This window comes from Zootoca vivipara, chromosome 2 (genome assembly GCF_963506605.1).
Source record: "Zootoca vivipara chromosome 2, rZooViv1.1, whole genome shotgun sequence".
Classification (NCBI taxonomy): domain Eukaryota; kingdom Metazoa; phylum Chordata; class Lepidosauria; order Squamata; family Lacertidae; genus Zootoca; species Zootoca vivipara.
This window is the reverse complement of record NC_083277.1, coordinates 123,536,512-123,560,741: the sequence shown is the minus strand read 5'-3', so window position 1 is coordinate 123,560,741 and position 24,230 is coordinate 123,536,512. Positions and strand designations below refer to the sequence as shown.

The following is a 24,230-nucleotide window of genomic DNA, read 5'->3' as shown; positions in this document are numbered from 1 at the left end:
GTTTTGTTATAATTACTGCATCGTGTATGTACACCTTCCATCATCATCTTGTTTGAAAAGTTGCAAAAACTGTTGCCAAAACTGCAGGTGCAAACGGGGTTGTGAGCTCAATCGGTGCTGTGCACAGCAAACTTCTGCTGGAAGCTTCCAGAACATTTACCCCCAAAGCCCAACTCCAGAAACCACCAGCACATTAGCATGAATGTGGAGACAGCACTTCCAGATGGGCCCTACTGCGATCTACATATTCTGTTTTGTCTTTGGGCAGAGAGACCTTGTTCTGACAGCGCTTGAACAAGGGCCTTTTACAAACTGGAAGCCAGAGGTTCCTTGGAGTCCCCACCCCCCTGCTCAGTTGAGTTCATGCGCTGCTTGATGTGCCTCACCAACTGTGAGGCCCAGGAAATTAACCCCTCCAGAAAGGCTCTAACTGCAGCTGGGAGCCACAAGAGAGAGAGCTTCTCAGAACCTATTGCCTGACTGTGGTTCTAATTATTTCTGCTTGGACGTGTTCTAAAGTTGCAGTTTTCATCCTGTTACACACAGTGGTCTCCCTGTCTTCAATGGAAGTTGCAGGGCTGCAGCACACATTCTGTAACCAAAACAGAAAGCTCTCTTTCATAGGTCAGGAAGCTGTGGGACCTGCAGGTGGACTACAACTCCCATCATCCCCATCACCAATGACCATGCTGGCTGGAGCTGATGGGAGTTGAGAGTCCAGCAACATTTGCAGGGCCACAATCCACTGGGGCAGGAGTGTCTTACAAACCCCAACAGAATGAATGCTTGAAGGTTAACACAGAACACCCTGCTAAATCATGGCACCCTCTCTGTAGTGTTCCCCAACAGCAGAGGCATTTGCTCCAGATTTTGGGTCTAGAATGAGCTTTTGTAAGTGTTTCTATCCATCCGAAGCACACACTGGTCAATGCACTCCATATACAAGGTCTGGGTGGGGGGGGGATAGGGGAGACCCTCACATTTTCATACCCATTGTAATCTAGTGTTGTGTTGTGCGGATATCTTTGCATGTGCATTTGGAAATTAAACAAGAACAAAAACCCAAAGCCAAGCTTGCCTATGTAAACTGTCTGCACTTTCGGCTCTTTTGCGATTCAAGCCAATTGGTGAAATCCCAGGGCTGTGTGTGTGTAAAAAAAACAAATAATTGTGCTCTTCAACGACAGTACCTGTTGACTATCTCACTGGCATGGGCCAGCCTACTAAAACACACAGATGATGCACCATCTAAGCTGGTGCTAGTTAGAAGAGAAACCATCTTTCCCTCAGATCAGGCCTGCACAACCTGGCTCCCAGAAAGCTAACAATGGTTGGCCTCCAGGGACCTGCTTTTAAAAAGTGAGGCGGTATCACAGGGGAGTTGACAGGCCCCCAGCCAGCTGCATTATACGGCTGAAGGGGCTGCACTTGCCTTGATGAGGCACAAGTTGTACAGGATCCTCAGACCGGATCATTGGTTAGGCTAGGGAAGAGTGTGAAGCAGCCCACAACCCCCCGATAAATTGCATCCTCGGGAAACATTTTGAACTCCTGGCTTTGATTCTTTGCTCTGTCCAGCTCCTCCGTTCTCCTCCTCACACCCGAGAGCCTTGTCTTGCTTTTGGCTGGACATCAGCCAGTCAAAACCAACATGCATGGAATGCTGTTCCCCCAGCGCCCTGAGCCCGTCTCACAGAGAGGCATTCATCTCCCCCAGGAGCCCCTTGACACCAAAGGCTACGGTGCTGATTAATGGGCACGCTCAATAGCGAGCGAGAAGCGGGGTGTAAAATGACGACATTTTTATGGATGAGGAATTAAAGGCAGAGTTGGCCATGAGCTTGCTCTGATCTGGGCTGCGTCCGCACGCAAAGTTCCACTTGGGGAAGAGGTGACGACTGAAAAAGCCTATTGGTGCCATGTTCTCATCCAGTCTGACTCCACAACTTTGGGGAAGAAGGGATGGGCAAAGAGAGAGGGATCAACATAGATGACTGCATATGCGAGTGCAAGAATCACACCACCAAGTTCTGGTTTTGTTTTTTAAAAAAACAACAAATTACCTTTCATTTCACTGCTCTGGGGAAACAAAACTGTTATTTATGTCACACAAAGAAGGAAACAGAGGCAAAACAACAACCCAAAGAGCTTTTGTAGCCCTTAGATCATTTCTGTATGGCTTCTTTCCAGAACGTTTGAACACTAAATGAAGCCAGTCCAGAGATTGTTTCTCGTGCCCCGTGGAAATTAACAGAACAGATCAAGCAACATGAAGTTGCAATTTGTACAGCTAATTTCCTGTGGACTGAAGCGATTACCTCCAATGCAACCCAAGAGGAAATCTTCTTAGGCAAGGGTGCTTCAAAATGGAGGTTGGTATATTTTTAGCGTTCAATGTGCTGATGCCTGAAAGGGACTCTGCTGATCTCAGTTCTTGATCATGGTAGGCTAGAAAGAATCAGGGTAAAAGCACAGTCTGATCAGGGAATTGTGGACATGTCTCCCCTTTGATGCAAATTGCCCCAATTTAGCACTACAGCACTAAGGCAGTCAGCAGACGACGCTGGTAATCTAAACTCCTATGTCTGTTGCCAGCTCTGGATTTTGGTCATCATATCCTCTTAAACAGAACTCAGAAATATGACTTAAGCACCTTGTACTATGCAACCGCTTATGTGATCAGCAATATTATATAGCCAGTCCCAGTTAGAAGTGGGAAAATAATTTGCTCAAAAGGAAATGGAAAAGTCAGCTTCCAAACCCTTAAGAAAGCAGTGTGGTCTTCCTAAAATGCTCAGAGAGCTGGGAGAATATCCTTGAAGCCCCTGCTCCCAGCCCCCTTCCTAGTAGGGGGAGAAGACTTGGGACCCTTCTATTTTTATTCTAAGCTCAGACTCTGATCCATTCCTCTGAAAACAAGCACATTTCCCTTTTATCACTTCCTGCTCCCCTACCCACATTTTGCCAACCAACAACTGCATCAAGCAATGCTGGCATCTATCACACACTCAAAATCTTTTAACCAGCACCCTTTAGCCGTCACTTAGTTCGTAGGGACACGGTCAGTCTTTGTTTCAGCTGAACCACATCAGATTCTAGGCAAGGAAGGGGGTGATTTCCCCTGAGACACCAGATTGTTCTGGTCAGGAAGTGCTTCTGTCTGCAATCTTGATGGTACACCCCTGGCACAGGGTTAGGGCCTCCAGGAGAAGCACCAAGCCATGCAGGTCATGCCATGAGTTTGACCGAAGAGGGGATTGTTTTCCTCTTGTTCCAGCCTGCTTAGAGATGCCGGGGGGGGGGGGAATGCTAATCCATCCAGAAGGTGGTATTGTAGTTATTTCACATGAAGCAAGATGGTTCTCCTGCTGAGATAGTGCCCTCTATTGGCTCTGGGCAAACACAATGCAAACATCTACCGCCAGTCCCCTGCTCAAGGAGAAACGACAATTTAGGCTGCATGGATTGTGCAGGGAAGATCCACAAGCCGAAAACCAGACTCCTTTCTGTTCCCATCCATGTATTTTCCCTGCAAACTCCTGCTGATCACCTTGAAACTGGTTAAGGTTTGGTGTAGGTAGACTTTATTCACCAGCTGCTAAACTGGACGATTAGACTGAAAGAACCACAAGAGACTGTTCTGGTCTCTGACTGCAGTTTATTGCACCATGCCTGGATGAGCTCCAGGCTCAGCAAAACACACACACTGGGCTCCAAGAGGCAGGGCTGGCTTTGCAGATGGAGCTGAGACTACCATGGTCATGCTGATGTGGTTCCCATGGTTTATTGATCAGAAGTTGCACTTCAATGTGGCACACTGAGATGGCATTGGCAGGCAGGGCTGCAGAAATGGGCTTCCAGGACCGGGAAGCAATTCTTGTGTCCTAGTAGATCTTGAGGATGACGTTGTTGCCATTCCTGGAACCAGGAACCTTTAATCCAGTGGACACCGCAGAGTTAACACAGAGAAGATCACCTTTTTTGGTACTGAAGGAGGAGAGAGGGACAAAGAACAAACACAGCGCAAATGAAAGGCCTATCAAAACAGTACATCACTGCAGGTGGAATTCAATGTAGCGCAAAATGAGGGATGTGTCCCTTTGCACAAGGAGACTTTTCCTCCCTCTCCTCTCCACCACATGCCCCCTAAACGCTTCTGGAGATTCCTCCAACCCTCCAGAGCAGATTTAATGGGTGTGGAGGAGGCAAACAAATGCATTGTGACCTAAGCATCCATGGACTGTAGTCCATTTCAGGAAGTGAAGTGGAGCGAGTGTAGTCCATCATAAAGTGGTTCATCTTTTACAGGGCCACAAGACTCCTTGGAAATAGCATGGCAGCAAACATCCTGGCTGCCTAGAAGAGAAGATGGAGGCAGCAGGGGAACAGGAGGCCTCAGGGGACTCTCTTTTTCAAGGCTGGTGGAGTTACCAAGCCTAACTTAGGACAGGAGAGTGTTTGGCAACCGAGAGGTGAAAAGAAGTCCCTGCCAGTGCAATTTTATCTAGCCCCTGGCAGGCCGACTAAGCAGTAATCGAGGCTTGTTAACAAGTTTGCACACAGTGTTGCTTATAGGAGAGGAAGAACAAAGGCTCAAGTGAGAGATTTATTTCCCCCTTTGGAATTGTTTGTAAAGAACAGCTATGTAAGTGTATTTTTGTAGTTCCAGGCTTGAGCATGCATGGCTCAAACTGAGAAGTGTTTACTCTCACAATGGCTACAACTGGATTAGTGGGTTAGCTTATTTGGCAAGACACACTCCTGGATCACTGCTGGGGAAATAAGAGTGGCCCCCCAAGAATGACACATGCATGCACGGGGAAACATATCAGTTTGGGGGCACCAACCTTATGTGGCCAGTTTCACCTGGTCAGCACAGAGCAGGAATTTCTGGACATGTTCAGTGCAATTGACTACAGACGCCTGGTTCAGCTTAAGACACTGTTCGAATGCAGAAAATGGTTCGGCGCAATCGTGGCGGATTTTCTGTACAATTGGGCTGCAATGAAAGCCGCACAGGTGGTTGTGTAAAGGGTGAGAAATTGGCAGATTACTCAGGGCAGACACTCTGGTTTGAATGGTGGGAGAAAGATCTCACTTTAGCCTGGCACATACATAGCAGTAAGTTCAGCTGTGCCTTCCCATTCATGAGCAAGTGTGCTAAAATCACGCCTTCCCCTCATTGCCAAAGCTGAGAGAAAACAAAGCAAAGCACGGAATTAGCATTTTGTGCAAAGCAGCCCTTGTGGCTTCTGCTCATGATTTCTTCAGAGAGAAGCAAACCATGACCATTGGTTCACAAGAAGCCAGTGCTTGAGTTTGTTCCCTTCCAGCTTTGCAAAGAGAGCGAGAGGCAGGCACCATTGGAGCCAAATGCACCAGTATGATTGTTCATTCATGGTTCACCTGGACTTAGCATGTCACTCAAACTGCGTCTCTGAGTGTAGTTGCTCAGAGAGGGAGCCAAAACATCTTCAAATCTCACTTGGCCCAGAACTTACTTAGTAGCCTTTGGCAAACCACTTTCTCTCAGTCTTTGTCCCCACACCTGCAAAATGGGGATAATATGAATTATTATACTTAAGGATTACTGGGATAATGAACACTGAGCGCTTTGAACATTGTCATGGACCCAGATCGGGGGTGGGGGGACAAATGCCTCCTATCCATTCTGCCACTAGACATGTCTTCAATCATTTCCCCCAACTCCCATTATGGTTTCCCCTGAACTCATAGAGCTCTCCCAGGTTTCCTATGAGCTCATTTCTACTCGTCTTTTTTAGCCCTTTGCCAACACTTTGGCTCCTTCTTGGAACTCAGAAGCGCTCTGCCTGACCAGGACAAGGGCAGAAATAGCTCATCCATTCTAGAAGGCTTGCAAACAAAAGGTTGTCCTGAAAGACATGTTTCCTCACGGAGAACCTTCCAGGTATAGGGCAGGGCCATAGGCAAAAGTGGTCGACAAAGCTATAGGCTACTCCATCCTCTGCAGTATCAGTTAAGAACACATTAAATCCAGGCAAAAGCAAATACGGTGGTACCTCGGTTTGCGACCGCAATCCGTTCCGTGGAGGCAGACGCTTGCCAAAGCGGCCACTCCCCGAAGGCACACTTCTGCGCGTGCGTGAGCTGCGCAGATCGTGTCTGCGCATCCGATGCTGCGGAACCTGGATGTAAACACTTCCGGGTCCACGGCAGTTGCTCGCCAAAGCGGTCGCTCGCCGAGGTAGGCGTAAACCGAGGTTTGACTGTATGGCATCGACCAGGTCCAGTGGGGGGTGAGATCTGGAGGCTCTAGGAGTAATTTAGAGATCACTTCCTTTCTCTAGCTGGGGGGAGAGTACAGGAGAGACATTCCCCAGACACAGGCCTAATTTATACACAATGCAGACCACAGGGAAATCATTACTCATGTAGGCTTCCAACATGCACTGGCCCCCTCACACAGTGTCTTAGAAGCAGTGCTATTTTTCTAGAAAAAGAGGTGCCGGAACTCGCCTTGTTCTCTTACAAAGGCAATGGTGCCCCCCTGAGAGGAGCCAGAACTAGAAAAAGCCCTCCTACTAGTCACACCAGTTTAATGTGTGATTGAAACATGGCATTCAGAGTCAGGCTTTCCTGGTGTTATGCATCCTGTATAAATCCAGCCATACAGTCATTGCTTTGAAAGTAGATCCCCAAGCGGGAGGGGGGGAAACACACATCAGAGGGGGTCCCCCCCCCCACCAAAGTTTTATCGCACCAGGAAGGGCATGTGTTGTTCTATGGAATGGTGTCCTGCTTGAATTGAATTGAATTGATTATTACGGTCACAGACCAGCTTACAAAATCAGAAGAATCATAAAAATCATAAAACACAAAGGTAATACACTAAAATTTACACAGCAGGAACAATACACACATATATTTGTATACAGCACAGCAGCATTTAAAATGTATAAATTGGAACTGGGACACTAAAAGATAGCCTAAAGATTACCATTTGGGGTCTTATTCATTGCGGTAGCACCACTTGTTCTCTGAGCTTTATGGCTGCTGCACAGAATTTGGCCACTTTTAGCGTAATCTCAGGGTCCATATCTTCTACAAGACAGGCAGCGTAATAAAACGTGAGAGGCAGATTCTACCTCTGGCAGGCCGCCTGCAGGGGCCGACTCGTTCTGCATTGTGCCCTGCTTGGAAACTTACTGGGATGACGTGCACTTGGCCATTTCAAGCTTGAGCTGGTGACAGTCCTGCTGCCAGGAGGAAGGGTTGGCAGCCACACACTGGCCATACTGCTCTGCTTCTTTTCGGCAATGCCGTGCGGTCACCTCCAGGGCCGCCTGCCTGTCGGGATGGAGGCACAATAGCATTCATTAGTCATGGAGAGCCCTGTAATTTAGAGAGTCTCTGCCCCCTCCTCAAAGATTAGCCATGCTCCCTAATCCCAGACAGACATTCGTAGTTATCACTGGAGGCCCTCTGCGCATTCTCCCATGCATAGACTTTGCCCTTATTCCACATGCTCCTGGCAAAATCACACTCGACGTGCAGGAAGCACTGCTTTGCTTTGCAGAGCATTGCTAATGTCAGGAACTTTCTGCCCCACAAGGCCGTGGTGGAGCAGCTTTAACAGGGAGCTGGGCAAATGCATGGAGGATCTTGTGATGTCCATCTGCCACCCATAAGATTAGGGTCAACATGACCAAGTGCCACTCACTGGGGAACAGCAGCAGAACAGGCCTATCACCCTCATGTCATAAGGAGAGAGAAAGCGAAGAAATGTAAAATTTCTAGATTTTTTTTGAAAATGGGGGAAATGCAATGCTCTTTTCTTTTTAAGTGCTCTTTACAAGTCGTTTTGTAACATTAGGAGCATGAAGTGCAAAACTTGGTTTACTACAGAATTATAAACAGCTCAGGACCACAATAGCTCAAGGACTGCCCCTTATGAGCCTACCTAGACCCTGAGAGTGATGTATGGAAGTAAGAGCTGGAGCATAAAGAAGGCTGATCATCGAAGAATTGATGCTTTTGAATTATGGTGCTGGAGGAGACTCTTGAGAGTCCCATGGACTGCAAGAAGATCAAACCTATCCATTCTGAAGGAAATCAGCCCTGAGTGCTCACTGGAAGGACAGATCCTGAAGCTAAGGCTCCAATACTTTGGCCACCTCATGAGAAGAGAAGACTCCCTGGAAAAGACCCTGATGTTGGGAAAGATTGAGGGCACTAGGAGAAGGGGACGACAGAGGACAAGATGGTTGGATAGTGTTCTCGAAGCTACGAACATGAGTTTGACCAAACTGCGGGAGGCAGTGGAAGACAGGAGTGCCTGGTGTGGTCTGGTCCATGGGGTCACGAAGAGTCGGACACGACTAAACGACTAAACAACAACAACAACAACAAGACCCGAGATGATCCTCTGACCATCCTTCTTCATGAGCCTCCTCTACGTGAGGCCCGGAGGGTGGCAGCAGAAGAATGGGGCCGTCTCTGTGCTGGCTCCCCTTTGCAAAATGCTCTCCCCAGGGAGACTTGCCTGGCACCTTCATTACACACCTTTAGGCACCAGGCAAAAATATTATTCAACCAGACCTTGGGCTTGTTTAATGTATTAATTGTGCATCCCGCTCTTTGTCATAGAATCATAGAGTTGGAAGACACCACAAGGGCCACAGGGGGTTGGACTGGATAGCCCTTGTGTTCTCTTCCAACTCTATGATTCTATGATTCCAACCCCCTGCCAAGCAGGAAACACCATCAAAGCATTCCTGACAGATGGCTGTCAAGCCTCCGCTTTGTTGTTGTTGTTTAGTCGTTTAGTCGTGTCCGACTCTTCGTGACCCCATGGACCATAGTACGCCAGGCACTCCTGTCTTCCACTGCCTCCTGCAGTTTGGTCCGCTTAAAGACCTCCAAAGAAGGAGACTCCACCACACTCCTTGGCAGCAAATTCCACTGCCTAACAGCTCTTACTGTCAGGAAGTTCTTCCTAATGTTTAGGTGGAATCCTCTTTCTTGTAGCTTGAATCCATTGCTCCATGTCCGCTTCTCTGGAGCAGCAGAAAACAACCTTTCACCCTCTTCTATATGGCATCCTTTTATATATTAGAACATGGCTATCATATCACCCCTTAGCCTTCTCTTCTCCAGGCTAAACATACCCAGCTCCCTAAGCCGTTCCTCATAAGGCATTGGTTCCAGGCCTTTGACCATTTTGGTTGCCCTCCTCTGGACACGTTCCAGCTTGTCAGTATCCTTCTTGAACTGTGGTGCCCAGAACTGGACACAGTACTCCAGGTGAGGTCTGACCAGAGCAGAATACAGTGGTACAATTACTTCCCTTGATCTAGCCGCTATACTCCTATTGATGCAGCCCAGAATTGCATTGGCTTTTTTAGCTGCTGCATCACACTGCTGACTCATGTCAAGTTTGTGGTCTACCAAGACTCCTAGATCCTTTTCCATGTACTGCTCTCAAGCCAGGTGTCACCCATCCTGTATTTGTGACTTTTTCTTTTTGCCCAAATGTAGTACTTTACATTTCTCCCTGTTAAAATTCATCTTGTTTGCTTTGGCCCAGTTGCCTAATCTGTTGAGGTCATTTTGAAGTGTGATCCTGTCCTCTGGGGTATTAGCCACCCCTCCCAATTTGGTGTCATCTGCAAACTTGCTCAGGATGCCCTCAAGCCCATCATCCAAGTCATTGATAAAGATGTTGAATAAGACTGGGCCCAAGACAGAACCCTGTGGCACCCCACTAGTCACTTCTCTCCAGGATGAGGAGGAGCCATTGATGAGCACCCTTTGGGTTCGGTCAGCCAGCCAGTTCCAAATCCACTGAATGGTAGCATTATCTAGCCCGCATTTTACCCGCTTCTTTACAAGAATATCATGGGGCACCTTGTCAAAGGCCTTGTCCGTAGATCTCGGGGCATAAAAAATGTCACAGCATAGAGATGCAAGATGAAAACACAAAATGCATTTGTGTTTGAGCCCTGGGGGTCTCCCAAGCCAAGCCCCCTAACCATTTAGGCTGCGCTCTCCCTCCCTCCCACCCCCATGGGCTTCCGGGGGCGGCGGGGGATTTCCTCGCAGGACCCGGGGCGGGCCGGGCCGCTCAGACGCCCCACTCACATCTCGCTCCTGCAGCCCCGAGGCCGGATCCTGTACCTAGGCCTTCTCCTCTGGCGCGCATGCTCCCTCCCGAGGGAGGGTACCCATCTGCGCATGCGTGCCAGGCTCCCCCGGGCAGCCATGACACTAGAGGACATTGCGGCGCCGGCGTATAAGATACGCTAAGACCACGTTGTATCGCTGCCCCGCCACCGCCGCGGGAAGGTGCTGAGCATGCGCGGAGGCTGCGCGCGTGCCTGGCTAGCAGCGGGGAGCCGGCTGCCCCGGAAGCGGAAGCGGCGCGCGCGGAGCTGGCCGGTGGCGGCGGCTGAGGCGAGGCGAGGCGAGGCGACGGGCTGCGCGGTGTCCCGGGAGAAGGATGGCGGCGGCGGCGGCGGCGCGGGGGGCCGGTCCGGGCCCTGGGGACGAGCTGGTGCAGGACGTGGTTCCGTACCGGCGCCGGTCTCGGCTTCTGTGGGGGACGGTGCTGCCCTTCTGCGTGCTCTACCCGCTCTGGCTCTGGTTCTGGGGGCCCAGCGCCCGCGACTGGGCCTGGGGGGCCGGCGGCGCCGAGACGCCCGAAGCCGCGCTGCTCTACCTGGCCGCCATCGGCGCCGCCCACCTGCTGACCGCCCTGGCCGGCCTCTGGAGCGTCCACGTCCACTGCCTGCTCTACTGCTGCGCGGTGAGTCGGGCCCCGCGGCGGGGAGTTGGAGGGCCGCCTTGGCCTCGCGAGGGCCCGGGGTGGAATCACTGGCGGAGGGACCGAGGGCTGCCAGCTCTGCCCCTAAGAAGCGCGGCGGAACGAGGAGACCTCAAGGCGGGAAGGAAGAGGGGGGTGACCAGTTGAAAATCTTTAACCTCTTCACTCCCGTTTCCTTTTTCCAGAACAGAATCTGTGTTTGGAGACTCCGCTGTAAATTTGGGGGGGTTTGAGCTAGGGCTGGCAGCTGTCTAATTTTAAAATGGGCAGTTGGTCTAAAAATAAAGATAGAAATAAACACCACTGCCTCCTTGCATGGTGAAGTTGAAAGTGTCTTGTTAAGTCTGGCTGATTTCAAAGGTAGGCAATAGCAAATAAGTAAAAGGTCTAAAAACCTGCCCTTTGTTATGCTGCCATATGTGGTGGATTGTGCTTATTCCAGGTCATGGTAGGGGTAAATGGATAATGAGCCACTCTGAATATTTTTGCTGCCCTGAAGTTTTTATGAAGTGGCCAGGCTTTCTCCCTGCAATGGCACACTGGTTTCTGGGCAGAGGTGACACTTCTATGATTGTCCTGAGTCTGTCACTGGTAGGGCAAGCTGCATCAAGATATTCTGTATCCACTTCCTTAATAATCAATGTTGGTTGGGACTTGCTTGATTTGAGTAGCACAGACAGAGACCAACATCAGCTTCTGTCAGCCATGCCAGTATGTCTCAGGACGCTGGTGACAAAGAAGAAAATCAAAATACTTATCCTTTTTATCTTATATTTTTAAGCTGGGAGACAAAACTTTAAATAACTCCTTGCTACTTGTGGTATTGTTTTGGCACTGCGTCAAAGCTTTGTTGGAAGGGTGGTAATCTGGTGAACTTTGCTCAGTCTTCCCTTTCCAAGGCCTTGAAAGTGGCAGGCCGTCTAGTTCTCACAGCTACATTTAACCCCTGCAAAGTTTGCTTTCTTTAAACCACTGGGCTTCCTCATTTCTCTAAAATGCAAGAAAATGGTTTGTTTGGGTTTTTTTGCTTTTTAGATTCCTAAACTTTAATTGCATAGGCTTCATTTCCTTTGCTCCCTTTCAAGCAAGTAATCAGCACAGTTCAGGGGGAGCACATGAGCTGCATGCAGAAAGTCCCAGGTTCAACTCCCACTTAAAGGATTGCAGGTAGCAGTGCTAAGTGAGAGCTTTTCCTGAAACTGTTGAGGGGTACCACTGCCAGTCAGAGTACACCGTACTGTGGGCTAGATGGACCAGCGGTCTGACAGCAGTATAAGGAAGTTTCTTACATTCAAAAATCATCTTCTCTTCCTGCTACGCAAAAGGCAAGTGTATGTAAAATTTAGGGGCTGGACTATAAATCTAGGCTGCTGTCGTAACTAAACTTACTGAAAAGTAAATCCCAATGTAGTGAGAGGATCTTTCTTAACTCTGAGCAAATATGGTTAGAATGTGGCAAGCAGTGGGTTGGATCCTAAGGTAAGTTGACTTAAGGAAGCTTGGGGAAGAAGAGTTTTCCATACCCTTGGCCCAGTTTTCGGTGATTTCATGCCCCATCCCTCCTGATTCTATGGAGAGATGCCTACAGAGAGCATCCAAGCCATTAGGTGTAGAATTCTTTATGACACTAAGCACAAGCCCCAATGTCAATATGGAAGACACTAGCTTGGACTTCCGGGCTGCCACCAGCGCTGTGCGGCGAGGTCTCCCTCGAGCTCCGAGGGACCCTGCCTTGTGAGGGGGGGAGAGCCGCGAGAGCAATGTGGCCCCCCAAAAGAGCCCCAGATCGAGCATTCTGGGGACAGAGAGCTCAGCAGTGCTCCCCAAGCGACTCCTCCACTCCCCGGTAAGCTTAGGAAGAGCCCTGGAGAGAGTGGAGTGGCAGTCACGGGAGCCATCTTGAGCGCCATCGTTACTGTCGCAAGGCGAAGCTCTGACCCGGCAGTGGAGGAGCGGCAGATTCTTTCAATCAGAAGATTTGGAACATCAGGCACCGTGAGTAAAAGGATGAAAAACGTATCTTTCTAATTGATAGATTTGGCCACGGTAGGAGACTCAAAAAACGGAAGTCGGTCTCCTCCATTGAGTGGATTACGATGCAGTAACATGACCTCTAGCTGAGAGGTGAAAGGAAGTAATCAATTTATCAACAATTGCACCTTAAAACTCCGCTCTGAGGCAGGATAGAGGGGAGGGGAAGTGTGAAATGTATTAAATTGCCTGCAAGACTTTTCAAAGAAAGTCTCCCAGGAAGCTGGATCTGGGTGCCTGAAGGGAGCAGTGAAGGATTTATAATTTTATTTAATAAAGACTGGATTATAATACTGAGATTTGGATCTGTCAATTTTAAATTGATTCTGAAGATTGGTTTGAAATAACAAGGAGGAGACATCCCAGATTGGACTTTAAAATGGTTTCAGAGACTTGGAAATATGACTCCTGTCATTTCCAGTTTTGTTATCTGCTGTTCTCCCAAGGAATCTGAATAGGCAAAAATGAAGATAGACTCAACAACATCACAAGACCTGGACTGGCACAAGATCTTTCTGGAACTTTTGGACATTAAACAGGAACTGGTTACGTGTAACAAGCAGCTGCGTGAATTTATTAAGCAACCAAGTGACATAAGTGAAAGGAACAGCTTGGAAACTGATTTGGGAAGAGATGGAGCATTATTGAATCATGCATGGGAACAAGAAGGGCAGTCACAAATTTTGGACATTGCCACAAAAGTAATGGAACTTAAGTGTAAAGAAGAGGACGAAGAAGACTGGGAAATTGTTCCACAAGTGGGAGATGTGGAACAGGACTTAGAGGAAGAAGTGAGGAAACAGCAGGGCGGGTTTAAGAAAATTTGGTGGAAACTTTGGAAAAGGGTGGGAGTGGGTTAAAAGGATTTAGTTGTATAATTTTTGGCTGGATTGATTGGGAAGGTCCGACGCTGGCATGAATTATGGAATTCGCTGTGACATTTGGGCAAGCTAGATCCAGGAGAAGGGGGGATGAAATATTATAGTTTAAAGGTATTATGAGAAAAGAATGAATATTTTAATATAAATCATTGTTGATAAAAACTGTAAGCTAAGGGGAGGAACAATAGATTATATATGAAGATATAAAAAGTTAATTGATTAGAATTAATTGAGAGGTTAAAAACATAGTGAGGATGATAGATAAGATTGGATTTGAAATGTTAAGAGAGAAATGTAATAAGAGATTTAAAATAATATGAAAACTGCTTTAAGAATATTTAAATAGGGACTCGATGAGAGGGAGGCCGAGGAAGTCTATAATGTGATGAAAAAGATAAGGTTGTTAGATTCTTTTTCTTTTTTCTCTTTTTTGTATTTTTGTTTTTGTTTTTTGTTGTTGTGCTTGTATTGTTTTTTCTTTTTATATGTGTTGAAAATGAATAAAAATGAATTTTTTAAAAAATATGGAAGACACTAACTTGATTCAAGCTTTCTACTTCTGTGTTTAATCATCGCATGACAGGGAAGGATGAAGCAAAGGTGTGTGAGGTGTTTATCATTGGTTTAGAGAATACAGTGGAAGGGCACAGGCAATATTTATTTTAATACTTGTTAAAGCTCTTCATAGTGAAATAAATTTAAGTAACTGATAGTTATTTACCATCAGTTGTTAATGTTTTGCCACCTGTTAATCATACTCAAAATGCTGCTTGAGGCAGCCACTGTATTCTGTCTCATAGTAGGGTCAGCCCTGTGCAAAAGGTTCAAAGGAACAGAGGCCAGTTGTGTATCCATCTCAGACCTGGTTTGTACATAATGCTAAGTGAATATCCAGAGCAAAGATCACAACCACAAGCCTTGGTTTACAGGACATAATGCTATGCCGGCTCTTTTGGTCCTAACGCTAAAGACATTTTCTTCCCTAATTGTGTATCTTTCAGGTGCGCAGTCCAAGGAAAGCCACATTGGCTAAAGTTGTGCCAACCCCCAATAACGGTTCTGCCGAATTGGTGCCCATCCATAGAGACCAGGTAAGAAAGCCATGGCTGTGGTTCAAAGCAGTTCCCCCATGTGGAACCTTCTGTTATCCCATTTCTGTTTGCCAGCTGGATCCAGACTACGCAAGTCATGACTTGACTTGTTGCTTCAGTGAGACTTTTGACTACGTCTGGATCTAGCCTATTGATTTGGCAGCGTGGTACCTTGTAAAAAGCCACAGAAAAGCAGACTTGGCAGCCAAATAAAGGTAGGAGGCATGCAGGCAGCGCATGTTTGAGAGTGTAGGTTAAATTGATTTGTGTCTCTTGTCTACTTCAGACCTTTTTTTTTGCATATTGTGACTTTCAGCTTTGGAGCTGTCCTTTTATTGTGGTACTTTATTGATGCTTGGGTTTATTTTGCTCAGTTTGGAATACAGGGAACTGCCTTATTCTGAGTTGGGGTACTGGTCCATTTAGCTCAGTATTGTGATACTGATTGGCAGCTGCTCTCCAGGGTATCAGACAGGAGCCTGTCCCAGCCCTACCCGGAGATGCCAGGGATAGGATCTGGGACCTTCTGCATGCCAAGCAACCGCTTTGCCACTGAGCTACGGCCCTTCCCTGTTGGGGTGGAGGGACTGGTGAGTGCGCCTATCTTGTGGCAGGGAGTCCTTTTAAACAGGGCAGTGGAAGTCTCTAAAATCTTACTCGCTAAACTGGCCTCTTGCATGTGGAAACCTGTTTGCTGTAGCTTTCTTTATTTCTTCTAGGGGGAGGATGGACAGGAGGTCCTTTCCTTCGAATTTCAGAAAATCAAATATTTCTATGAGCTAAATGAGAGAAAAAAATTCCTTCCTGTGCTATTCCCTGTGGAATATCCATTGCAATTTTATCAGAATGCACGTGGCTACCAGGAAGACAAGGAGATCAAAGCAGCAGAGAAGAACTATGGCACCAACAAGTACGTGGGGCAAATCCAGCTGCTTTGGGGAAACATTTATGGTGGCCATTTCCAAGAATTGGAGCACTCAGACGTTTGGCCACAGGATGCCTGAATTAATGACTAGTTAACTTAGTTAGTTGGCAGTACTTTAAATTCGGCATGTGGGTAACTTAGTACGAGTTAAGGGTTCTCTGGGGGATACTCTAGCAAAAAATAACCACTGACAAGACAGCAGAACTATCAGGAAAGGTGGGCAACTGTCAGGGTTGTTGTGGCTACTCTTGAGTAACGACCCTGCACATCTGCTTGTCTTTCAGATGTTTTTATTGGTGTATATTATCTACAGTGTAAAGTGTCCAAAACCATGTCTGCCTCATTCCGAGTCAGAATCCTGCAATGTGGATTTCCTGTTTTTCGCCCAGCATAACAGCCTGGGAATTGTGAAGCGCCTCCCTTTTCTCCGACGCCTCAATTCCGGCATTGGGGGGGGGGGGATGGCCTACCGACCGACTGACTGTCGGCCCCTTTCTCCCTCCCCTTGGAGTAAGGGCTCCCTGATGCTGCTCGAGCCTCGGCTCTCTCTTTCCGTTTCCTGGCTCTTGCAATCTGATCCTGTGCTTGAGCTACTGCTTGGAGAAGAACTCGACCGGATGAGAGGGGGTTGTTCCTTATAAGCCTTTCCCCAAGTCTTTCATTGCAGCTTCTCTAACAGTATCTGGAAGAAAAAGCAAATGATGTAATAATCATGTCAACCAGTAAGAGAGAGTTTTCAGTCTCCAGTTTTCAGCCCAATGTTAGAGGTTCACTTTCATAAAAATGGCAATGGCTGCAATTGTAATTCTTGTTTCTCTAGTTATTAAATATACACAGTTGAAGTAACTCTAGGACAGACAATGGAATCCAAGGTTTTAAAACCTTCCTTGTAAGCCCTGTTTTATGAAGAGCTTTGTCTGAGGGATTGCTACCCATCAACTTCTCAGAACAAGCACTTTTGCAATGTCTTGGAGCATCCGGCTTTGTTTCCACTTGGAAACAGAGCCGGATGCTCTAAGTCTAAGACATTGCAGAAGTGTTTCCAAGTGGAAACAGAGCAAAGAGAAAGATGGTGAGATGTATCGTGGGGTTGGGGTGTGTGTGTGTGTGTGTGTGTGTGTGTGTGTGGAATCCAACCTCCAGGGTTTTAGGGGTTGCAAGCAGGACAGAATAGCACAACACAATGCCAAAATAAATCAGGGTTCTGTTTTTCACACAGGGCAGAGATGGTTGTGCCAGAATTCCTTGAACTCTTCAAAGAAAGAGCCACTGCCCCTTTCTTCGTCTTTCAGGTAATCGAAAAGGATTTGCAGCATCAGCCTCTTTTTGAGTTTCTCTGTTCCTTAAACCCAGAATTCCACAGGCAACATCTCTTATGTATATTTAAAAATTGTCACCTTCTATTGTGCTTTGAATCACACACTCCTGCCGTACACATTTACCAGGCTGGTATGGACTTAGATGCTGCTCAGACGTTCTTGGCACACAAGCTAGGAAGAAAGGTTGCAGCATTTGGGAATATTTTAGTTTACAAAAAAGGTGCTAAGAGTCGACATGATAGCCGTTTGTAAAATTATGCATGACATGGAGAAAGAGAAAAAATTCCCTGCCCTCATAATGCTAGAACTCGTGGACATCTAGTGAAACTGAATATTGGAAGTTTCAGGACTTCTTCATGCTGCACATAGTTAAACTCTGGAACTTGCTCCCCTAGGAGGCAGTCATGGCCACCAGCTTAGATGACTTCAGAAGCAGATTAGACAAACCTCTTATCTGTGGATATCTGTGGCCACTTGCTGTGGTTGCTATGCTCTGCCTCCACAGCTGGATTTCCTGTTGCTGAAACTGCAGACGGCAAGAGGGCTTCCCCCCCCCCCCCACAGGCATCTGGCTGGCCACTATGAGAACAGGGCGCTGGACCAGATGGGGCATTGGCCTGATTCAGCTCAGTGTTCTTAAGTAAAATTAATGTTTTCTTAAAAGTTTTCAGTGTGTATAAAATATCAGATGTTTATGTGAATAACAAAGTTTACACAGGCCCAGCCTCTACCCTTGTGTCCCACATGGACGTGCTTGGAGGGCCTGATGAGTCTAGTAACAAAAGGTTTGTGTTAGGCTGTTGCAGTTTTTGTCCATTTCAAAATGCTTTGAAACCACACAATTATTTGTGGTTCAAGAAAAACAAATCTAAAGTCCACTTGGGTGCCCAGAATTGTTTTCCATGGTTATTTGGAACTTGGCCACTATTTCAGCAACCATTGTAACAATCTTATAAGATGGGCCAGTATTATTTATTCCTCTGTTGCAGACCAAGCACCAAGGCTGGAAGCTTGTCCAAGGCTAACTCATGCATTTGAGGCTGAGGTGAAACTTGAATGCTTTTAGCCACTGTGCTAACCAAGTCTTCATTATAGGCCCAAATGGGATTCTTGCTCTGGACCAGTATTGGGAGTGCTTTGTGTCTGCTTCCTACATGTAGGTCTTCTGCGTGGGGTTGTGGTGCCTGGATGAATACTGGTATTACAGTGTCTTCACCCTTTCCATGCTGGTGGCTTTTGAAGCATCTCTCGTCCAGCAGCAAATGAGGAACATGTCAGAGATTCGAAAAATGGGCAACAAACCCTACATGATCCAGGTGAGCCAAAGCAGGAAGTGTTGAGACTGTGGTCCTTCCCACCTGGAGACATTCTGATGAGGCGCATGGACTCTGGAACGCTGAAGCCCCGTTGCTCAGGGTGACCCTAGAGGGCTGATCACTGTGTAGAATGTAGAATGAAGAAGGGAATAGTAATGGCAGTTGCTGGAAGGAGAGCAGCCAGGAGAAGAAAGCCAAGGCTGTTGGGGTGAAATTGGAGGTGCCGCAAGAGCCGCAGGGATTGTGCCAGTCCCAGATGGGAGGTAGGAGAATTATCTTGTCATCCAGCTGCTCCTCACCCACCTAAAGGGTTTGTTATCAACCTTTACTCCCAAACCCATGGCGATTCTTTTCTTGCACCAATCCCCATGGTTTTCCCATCTCCCCTGTTCATGCAAGGCATTGGGAAGACAGTTGTCTGTATCATTCTGCCAAGTGGTGCTGTAGTTGATCAAGGGAGTGCAGTAAAAGTCTCTTGCAGGAGACTCTTGACCTGACCAGGCCTGAGTTTCCAAAGCATTAGAACTGGGTTGCTGTTTGAGCCCAAGCTGATATGAATTGTAGGTATGATGAGGTGAATTTGGGGAAGTTGATCTGTGGACAGCTTCTCCTGCTCCCCTCTCTCTAGCATCCTAAATGCCACCCTTCTGTGAACCACCCTGAGATCTGTGGATGAAGATTAAATTAATAAAGAACAATAATACTAATAATATCTCTTCCTCTTGCAGGTCTACAGAAACAGGAAGTGGCGTCCAATTTCCAGCGATGAGATAATTCCAGGGGACATTGTGTCCATTGGTAAGAGAACCCTGCTACCCACAGTCTTAATTGGCTCAGCCATGTGTATAAATTAGCATGTGCATATTTCATGCAACTTCGTGTCATGGGCCTAAAGCCTGAGTCTTTTCAATACCTGACACAGCCCCTTCTCTCAAGAGTCCCGAGACTTTATGAGCAAAGGCCCCACCTTCCCCCTAGTCCTTCTGAGCATTCAACTCTCCATTCCAGGCCGCTCCCCCCATGAGAACCTTGTGCCGTGTGATGTGCTGCTGCTGCGGGGAAGGTGCATCGTAGATGAAGCCATGTTGACTGGAGAGTCAGTGCCTCAAATGAAGGTTTGCCTGATGATTTCTGCTAATTTAGCCACTATTTATTTAGTGTTAGCAGGATGCTTGGCAGTCATACAATCTGCAGAAGACAGTGCTGACCCAGGAAAATGGACACAGTGAATGTGAAATGGGGAAACGGGCCATATAGATGCTGGGGGGGGGGGGCTGGTGGAGGGGATCTGTGAGGGACGAGGGATACAGGGAAGTCCCTCCCATCTTAAGTTCCAGCCCATCCCCAAGCGCGGGAGAGAGTAAGGAGAGCTCTGCCTCCAGCGGAGAGTCAGGAAGTGGTGTCCGAGGCTCAGGCAAGGTTGTGGAGCCCAGGCCGCAGGTGGGACAGGAAGTAGGACGCACAGGGGGGAGGCCAATTCCCCCAACTCCCGAATTGCGACGCAAACGTAGGGGGAAGAGGTTGGGTCTGCCAAAGCTGTGGTGCTGGAAGAAAACGCGCCAATCGCCATTCGGGAGTTCAGACACCTCACCTTAAGGATGCATTTTTACTGCTCTGAACACTGTAAATAATCAGCACTTAATAAAAACCTTAAAAGACCATGCTGGAGTCGTTACTCTAGAGTAGCCATACCAGGCCCTCTGACAGCAACTCCCGAATCTTTTTTTTGGCTACTTTGGAGTGCAGCGATGAGCGCTCAAGAGGCTGAGCATTGGAGGCTGGAGGCCGAAGCAGCGAAGCAGGAGCTGCAGAACCTCACAGCGCACGCACAGCAGCAATTGCATGCCGCTCAGGAGGAAGCGCGAGGGGCGCAGGAGGAGCTGAACAAGCTGGTGGACCAGGTGAGGACAAAAGAGGAGACTGAGAAACAGCTAAGGGTGATGGTTTTGGACCTACAGAAGAAGTTGGAAGAGGAGAAAGCCGCTAGAGGTGGGGGGGTGCCCCAGCCGCAGCTAGTCCAAGTGAGAAGGGGACAGAGCCTAGTCACCAAGTTTAGCGGCGACCCTAGGGAGTACCTAGGATTCGAGACAGAAATAAATTATGCGCTGGAATTGCATGCAGCAGAATTCCCAGATGACGCGCACAGAGTCTCCTTTATCATAGAGCATTTGACGGGGGCCGCCCGAGAATGGGTAAGACCGCTCATCGCGCAAAAAAATCCTTGCATGAAGAACGCAAAATTATTTCTAGAAGCTTTAAAAATAATGTACGCTAGTGACAGTGAAATGGAGGCCACTAAAGAGGAGCTTCATAACTTAACACAAGGAAAATCGACAGTTAGGGACTACTGGGCGAGATTCACCATGCTGGTGCACAAACTGGGGTGGGATCTGCAAAGTGAGCCAGTGAAATCAGCCTTCTACATGGGTTTGCACGCAGACGTTAAGGATGAGCTGGCAAGAGGTCCCAAACCGCGAACTATGGATGAGTTAAGCAAAGCGGCGCTAGCGGTGGGGGTGAGACAGGAATCCAGATGGAATGACAAACAAGCGATGCGCGCAGCAAAACCTTGGTTCCCACGCTCCCAGGACAGACCACATCACCAAACCCCACCCCAGGGCCCGCCCCCACACCCGCCCAGGCCAAGCCCAGAGCCGGAACCGATGGAGATCGGAGGAGCGCGCGCGCGCGGGCTTTTCAAACCCCGGCGGCGCCAAGACGCAAGGAGGGAAGAGGCGGGAATTGCTTTCTCTGCAACTCCCCCAGGCATCGCGTCAGAGACTGCCCTCATTGCAGAGAGTGGCAAGGAAAGGCGGGAACGGTTGTACCTTCCCCAGCTGACGCAGCACCACAGCAGGGAAACGAGACAGCCTGGCTGCAGGAGACAAGGGGGAGCGGCCAGGCACAGTCAGCAGACAACAGCCCCCGCCCGCCCACCCGCACAGAGAGGAGCACAGCCAGCCCACCCCTCCCAGAGCAGGAGTGGTTCTAGAAGTCACGCTCACGCTCCCAAATGGCTATCCCCTGACAGTCCTCGCCTTAATTGACAGTGGTGCCTCAGCCAACTTCTTCTCGAGAAACTTTGCGGAAGAGCACCAGATCCAACTTCTGCAGCTGGATTTTCCCCTGCACGTGGCCACCATTGACGGCAGAGAGCTGCTGGGAGGGGCCATCACGCATCAAACCCCCCCCCCCATGAGAATGACGGTGGGAAGGCACTCAGAGACACTGGCTTTCAACGTCACAACCATCTCAGACCCCCCCATCGTCTTGGGCATGAGCTGGCTGACGCGCCACGACCCCTCCATAAGTTGGCACCAGAGATGCATCACTTTTGGATCGGACTTTTGTCTGGAACATTGCATGCAGCACCAACCAGGGGAGGGGCCTCCGATAGCCACGGTGGCCACCATGCACGTCAAGGGGGGTGAGGCAATACCCAAGCCGTACTGGGACCTGCAGGAGGTCTTCAGCGAAGCGGAGTCCGACCACCTACCCCCACACAGGCCTTTTGACTGCCAGATCAACCTGGTGCCAGGGGCAACTATACCCCCAGCCAAGCTGTACGCCATGTCAGATCAGGAACTGGAGGATCTGCGCGCTTTCATCGACAAGAACCTCAAGCGGGGGTTCATCAGAGAAAGCAAGGCAGCAGGGGGCAGCCCGGTCTTCTGGGTGGACAAGAAAGACACGCAACAGCGCCGTCTGGTGGTGGATTTTAGACGGCTGAATTCGGTGACAGAGCCAATGGCTTTCCCCATGCCCAGAGTGGATGATCTCCTGACAGCGGCACGCAGGGGCAAGATCTTCACCAAGCTCGACCTAAGAGGGGCGTACAACTTGATTAGGATCCGGGAGGGTGATGAATGGAAAACCACGATGTTCACGCCTCTGGGCTCTTTTGAATATCTGGTGATGCCCTTCGGGTTGCAAGGGGGCTCAGCATGCTTCCAGGCCTTCATGCACCACGTCCTGGGGTCCCTCCTCTTCAAGAACTGCTTGGTCTTTCTGGATGACATCCTTATCTACTCCAATGACCCAGTGCAGCATGTGAAGGATGTCAGGGAGGTGTTGCAGCGCCTGAAGGACAACCACCTGTATGTGAAGCTGGAGAAGTGCAAGTTTCACACCAAAGAAGTGGACTTCCTAGGCTACAAGCTGTCAGACAAGGGGCTGGCGATGGACAAGGACAAGGTGCAGGCCATCCTGGACTGGCACAGCCCCAGGACGCGCAAAGATGCCCAACGCCTACTAGGCTTCGCGAACTTCTACAGGAAGTTCATCAAGAACTTCTCTCGCGTCACGGCTCCTATCACCGACTGCCTGAGAGGCAAGCAGAAGTTCCGGTGGACACCAGAGGCGCAAGCAGCGTTCGAAAGCCTCAAGAGGGTATTCGCTTCAGACCAGCACCTGTTCCACGTGGTGCAGGATGCGCCCCTACGCCTGGAGACAGATGCTTCGGACAAGGCTCTGGGAGCGATTCTGTTGCAACTGGACGCCAACAGAGAGTGGAGACCCTGTGCCTTCTTCTCCAGGAAGCTGACCCAGCCGGAACGCAACTACACAGTGTTTGACAGGGAACTTCTCGCGATCCACGCTGCGTTCCAGCACTGGCGACACTTCCTGGTGGGCGCCAAGCACCCCATCCAGGTGTGCACAGACCACAAGAACCTGGAGTTCTGGAGAACTGCCAGGGTGCTCAACCAGCGGCAGATACGGTGGGCAGAGTTCTTCTCGAACTTCAACTTCTCCATCCACTACATCCCGGGAGAGCAGAATGTCAGGGCGGATGCCCTCTCCCGCAAGCCAGAGTACATGGAGGAGGAGTTGCCACCGGCACCCAGGCATATTTTCCCCCCATCAGCATGGTCCTGCGGAGCAACAGTGGTGAGCGAGGCAGAACTCACAGCACTGACAGCAGCTGATGAATTTGCCATCCGCATCTTCAGAGAACTGAGAGGGGGGGGGGAGCAGGCCAAAGACTTTGAGGAAAGGAGGGGTTTGCTTTTTTACAAGGGAGCCCTGTACCTGCCAACCAAACAGCTGAGAGGTAAGGCCCTCAAGCAGATGCACGACAACCCAACGGCGGGTCATTTTGGAAGGGACAAAACCACTCACCTAGTCATGAGACACTTCTGGTGGCCAGGGGTGTGGGAGGATGTTCGGGATTATGTAAGGGGATGTGACACCTGCCAGCGAGCAAAGGTGGTCAGAGCGCCACCAGCTGGTTTGCTGGAGCCCTTAGCCACACCGCACAGGCCGTGGGAAGTAGTGTCCATGGACTTCATCACAGACCTGCCGTCGTCCAGGGGCAAGACCGCAGTGTTGGTGGTGGTGGACCTCATGTCCAAAATGTGCCATTTTATACCGTGTGCCAGGGCGGTCTCGGCAGAAGAGACGGCCAAACTGTTTGTTGACCACGTATTCAGACTGCATGGATTGCCTTTAAGGGTTATTTCGGATCGTGGCCGCCAATTTGTTTCCAGGTTCTGGAGGCGGCTCATGAACCTCCTGCAGGTGGAGGTCAGCTTGTCGACGGCTAGGCACCCGCAAACCAATGGACAGGCGGAGCGGGTCAACGCCATTCTGCAGCAGTACCTGAGATGTTACGTCAGCCAGAGGCAAACGGACTGGGTGGATCGCCTGCCACTGGCAGAATTTGCCTACAACAATGCGGTGCACGTCTCCACAGGGGTGTCGCCCTTTAAGGCCAACTACGGGCGCGACCTCAGATCTTTCCCGGAGAGGGAGGGGGAGGAGGAGGAAGAGGGCCCACAGGCAGAGGATTGGGCAGAGGACCTGGAGACGGTGCACCAGCAGCTCAGAGAACACTTGGAGAGGGCCAAGGAAGCGTACAAGAAGG

The 24,230-nt window shown here is 49.2% G+C and overlaps 2 protein-coding genes across 6 annotated transcripts in view; one reads left to right on the top strand and one right to left on the bottom strand.

Moving 5' to 3' along the window:
- Positions 1 to 3,706: 3,706 nt before the first annotated feature.
- Positions 3,707 to 10,236, bottom strand: CHCHD5 (coiled-coil-helix-coiled-coil-helix domain containing 5). 5 transcript variants are annotated; one of them, XM_060272194.1, is made up of 6 exons: positions 10,123 to 10,236; positions 7,189 to 7,329; positions 6,042 to 6,294; positions 5,502 to 5,548; positions 4,848 to 4,999; positions 3,707 to 3,987 (listed from the first exon to the last, which is right to left on the bottom strand). In XM_060272194.1, exons 1-5 carry the CDS (start codon positions 10,215 to 10,217, stop codon positions 4,849 to 4,851), a joined length of 687 nt encoding a protein of 228 aa, XP_060128177.1. In that variant the 5' UTR covers positions 10,218 to 10,236; the 3' UTR covers positions 3,707 to 3,987; position 4,848. The 5 variants fall into 5 exon arrangements, with proteins under 5 accessions (XP_060128177.1, XP_034957533.2, XP_034957548.2 ...); XM_035101642.2 differs by lacking the exon at positions 10,123 to 10,236 and adding an exon at positions 9,889 to 10,065; XM_035101657.2 differs by lacking the exons at positions 5,502 to 5,548; positions 6,042 to 6,294; positions 10,123 to 10,236 and adding an exon at positions 9,889 to 10,031.
- A 208-nt stretch (positions 10,237 to 10,444) lies between these two features.
- ATP13A1 (ATPase 13A1) overlaps positions 10,445 to 24,230 on the top strand; it is a 40,172-nt gene continuing 26,386 nt past the window's right edge. The window contains exons 1-7 of the mRNA XM_035101667.2: positions 10,445 to 10,786; positions 14,718 to 14,807; positions 15,527 to 15,717; positions 16,952 to 17,024; positions 18,212 to 18,367; positions 19,096 to 19,165; positions 19,376 to 19,482. Coding sequence (XP_034957558.2) covers positions 10,481 to 10,786; positions 14,718 to 14,807; positions 15,527 to 15,717; positions 16,952 to 17,024; positions 18,212 to 18,367; positions 19,096 to 19,165; positions 19,376 to 19,482 — 993 coding nt within the window. The 5' untranslated portion in view covers positions 10,445 to 10,480. The remainder of the gene's footprint in view (positions 10,787 to 14,717; positions 14,808 to 15,526; positions 15,718 to 16,951; positions 17,025 to 18,211; positions 18,368 to 19,095; positions 19,166 to 19,375; positions 19,483 to 24,230) is intronic.

What these genes read in the sequence shown, in the direction of transcription:
- CHCHD5 (XM_035101642.2), bottom strand. Translation starts at nt 10,016, where the DNA reads ATGGTTAGGGGGCTTGGCTTGGGAGACCCCCAGGGCTCAAACACAAAT. An exon ending in CGGACAAGGCCTTTGACAAG is followed by an intron (nt 7,330 to 9,888) that starts GTGCCCCATGAT and finishes CCATCCCGACAG; the next exon opens with GCAGGCGGCCCTGGAGGTGA. An exon ending in GATTGCGGTCGCAAACCGAG is followed by an intron (nt 5,549 to 6,041) that starts GTACCACCGTAT and finishes CCCATTTTGCAG; the next exon opens with GTGTGGGGACAAAGACTGAG.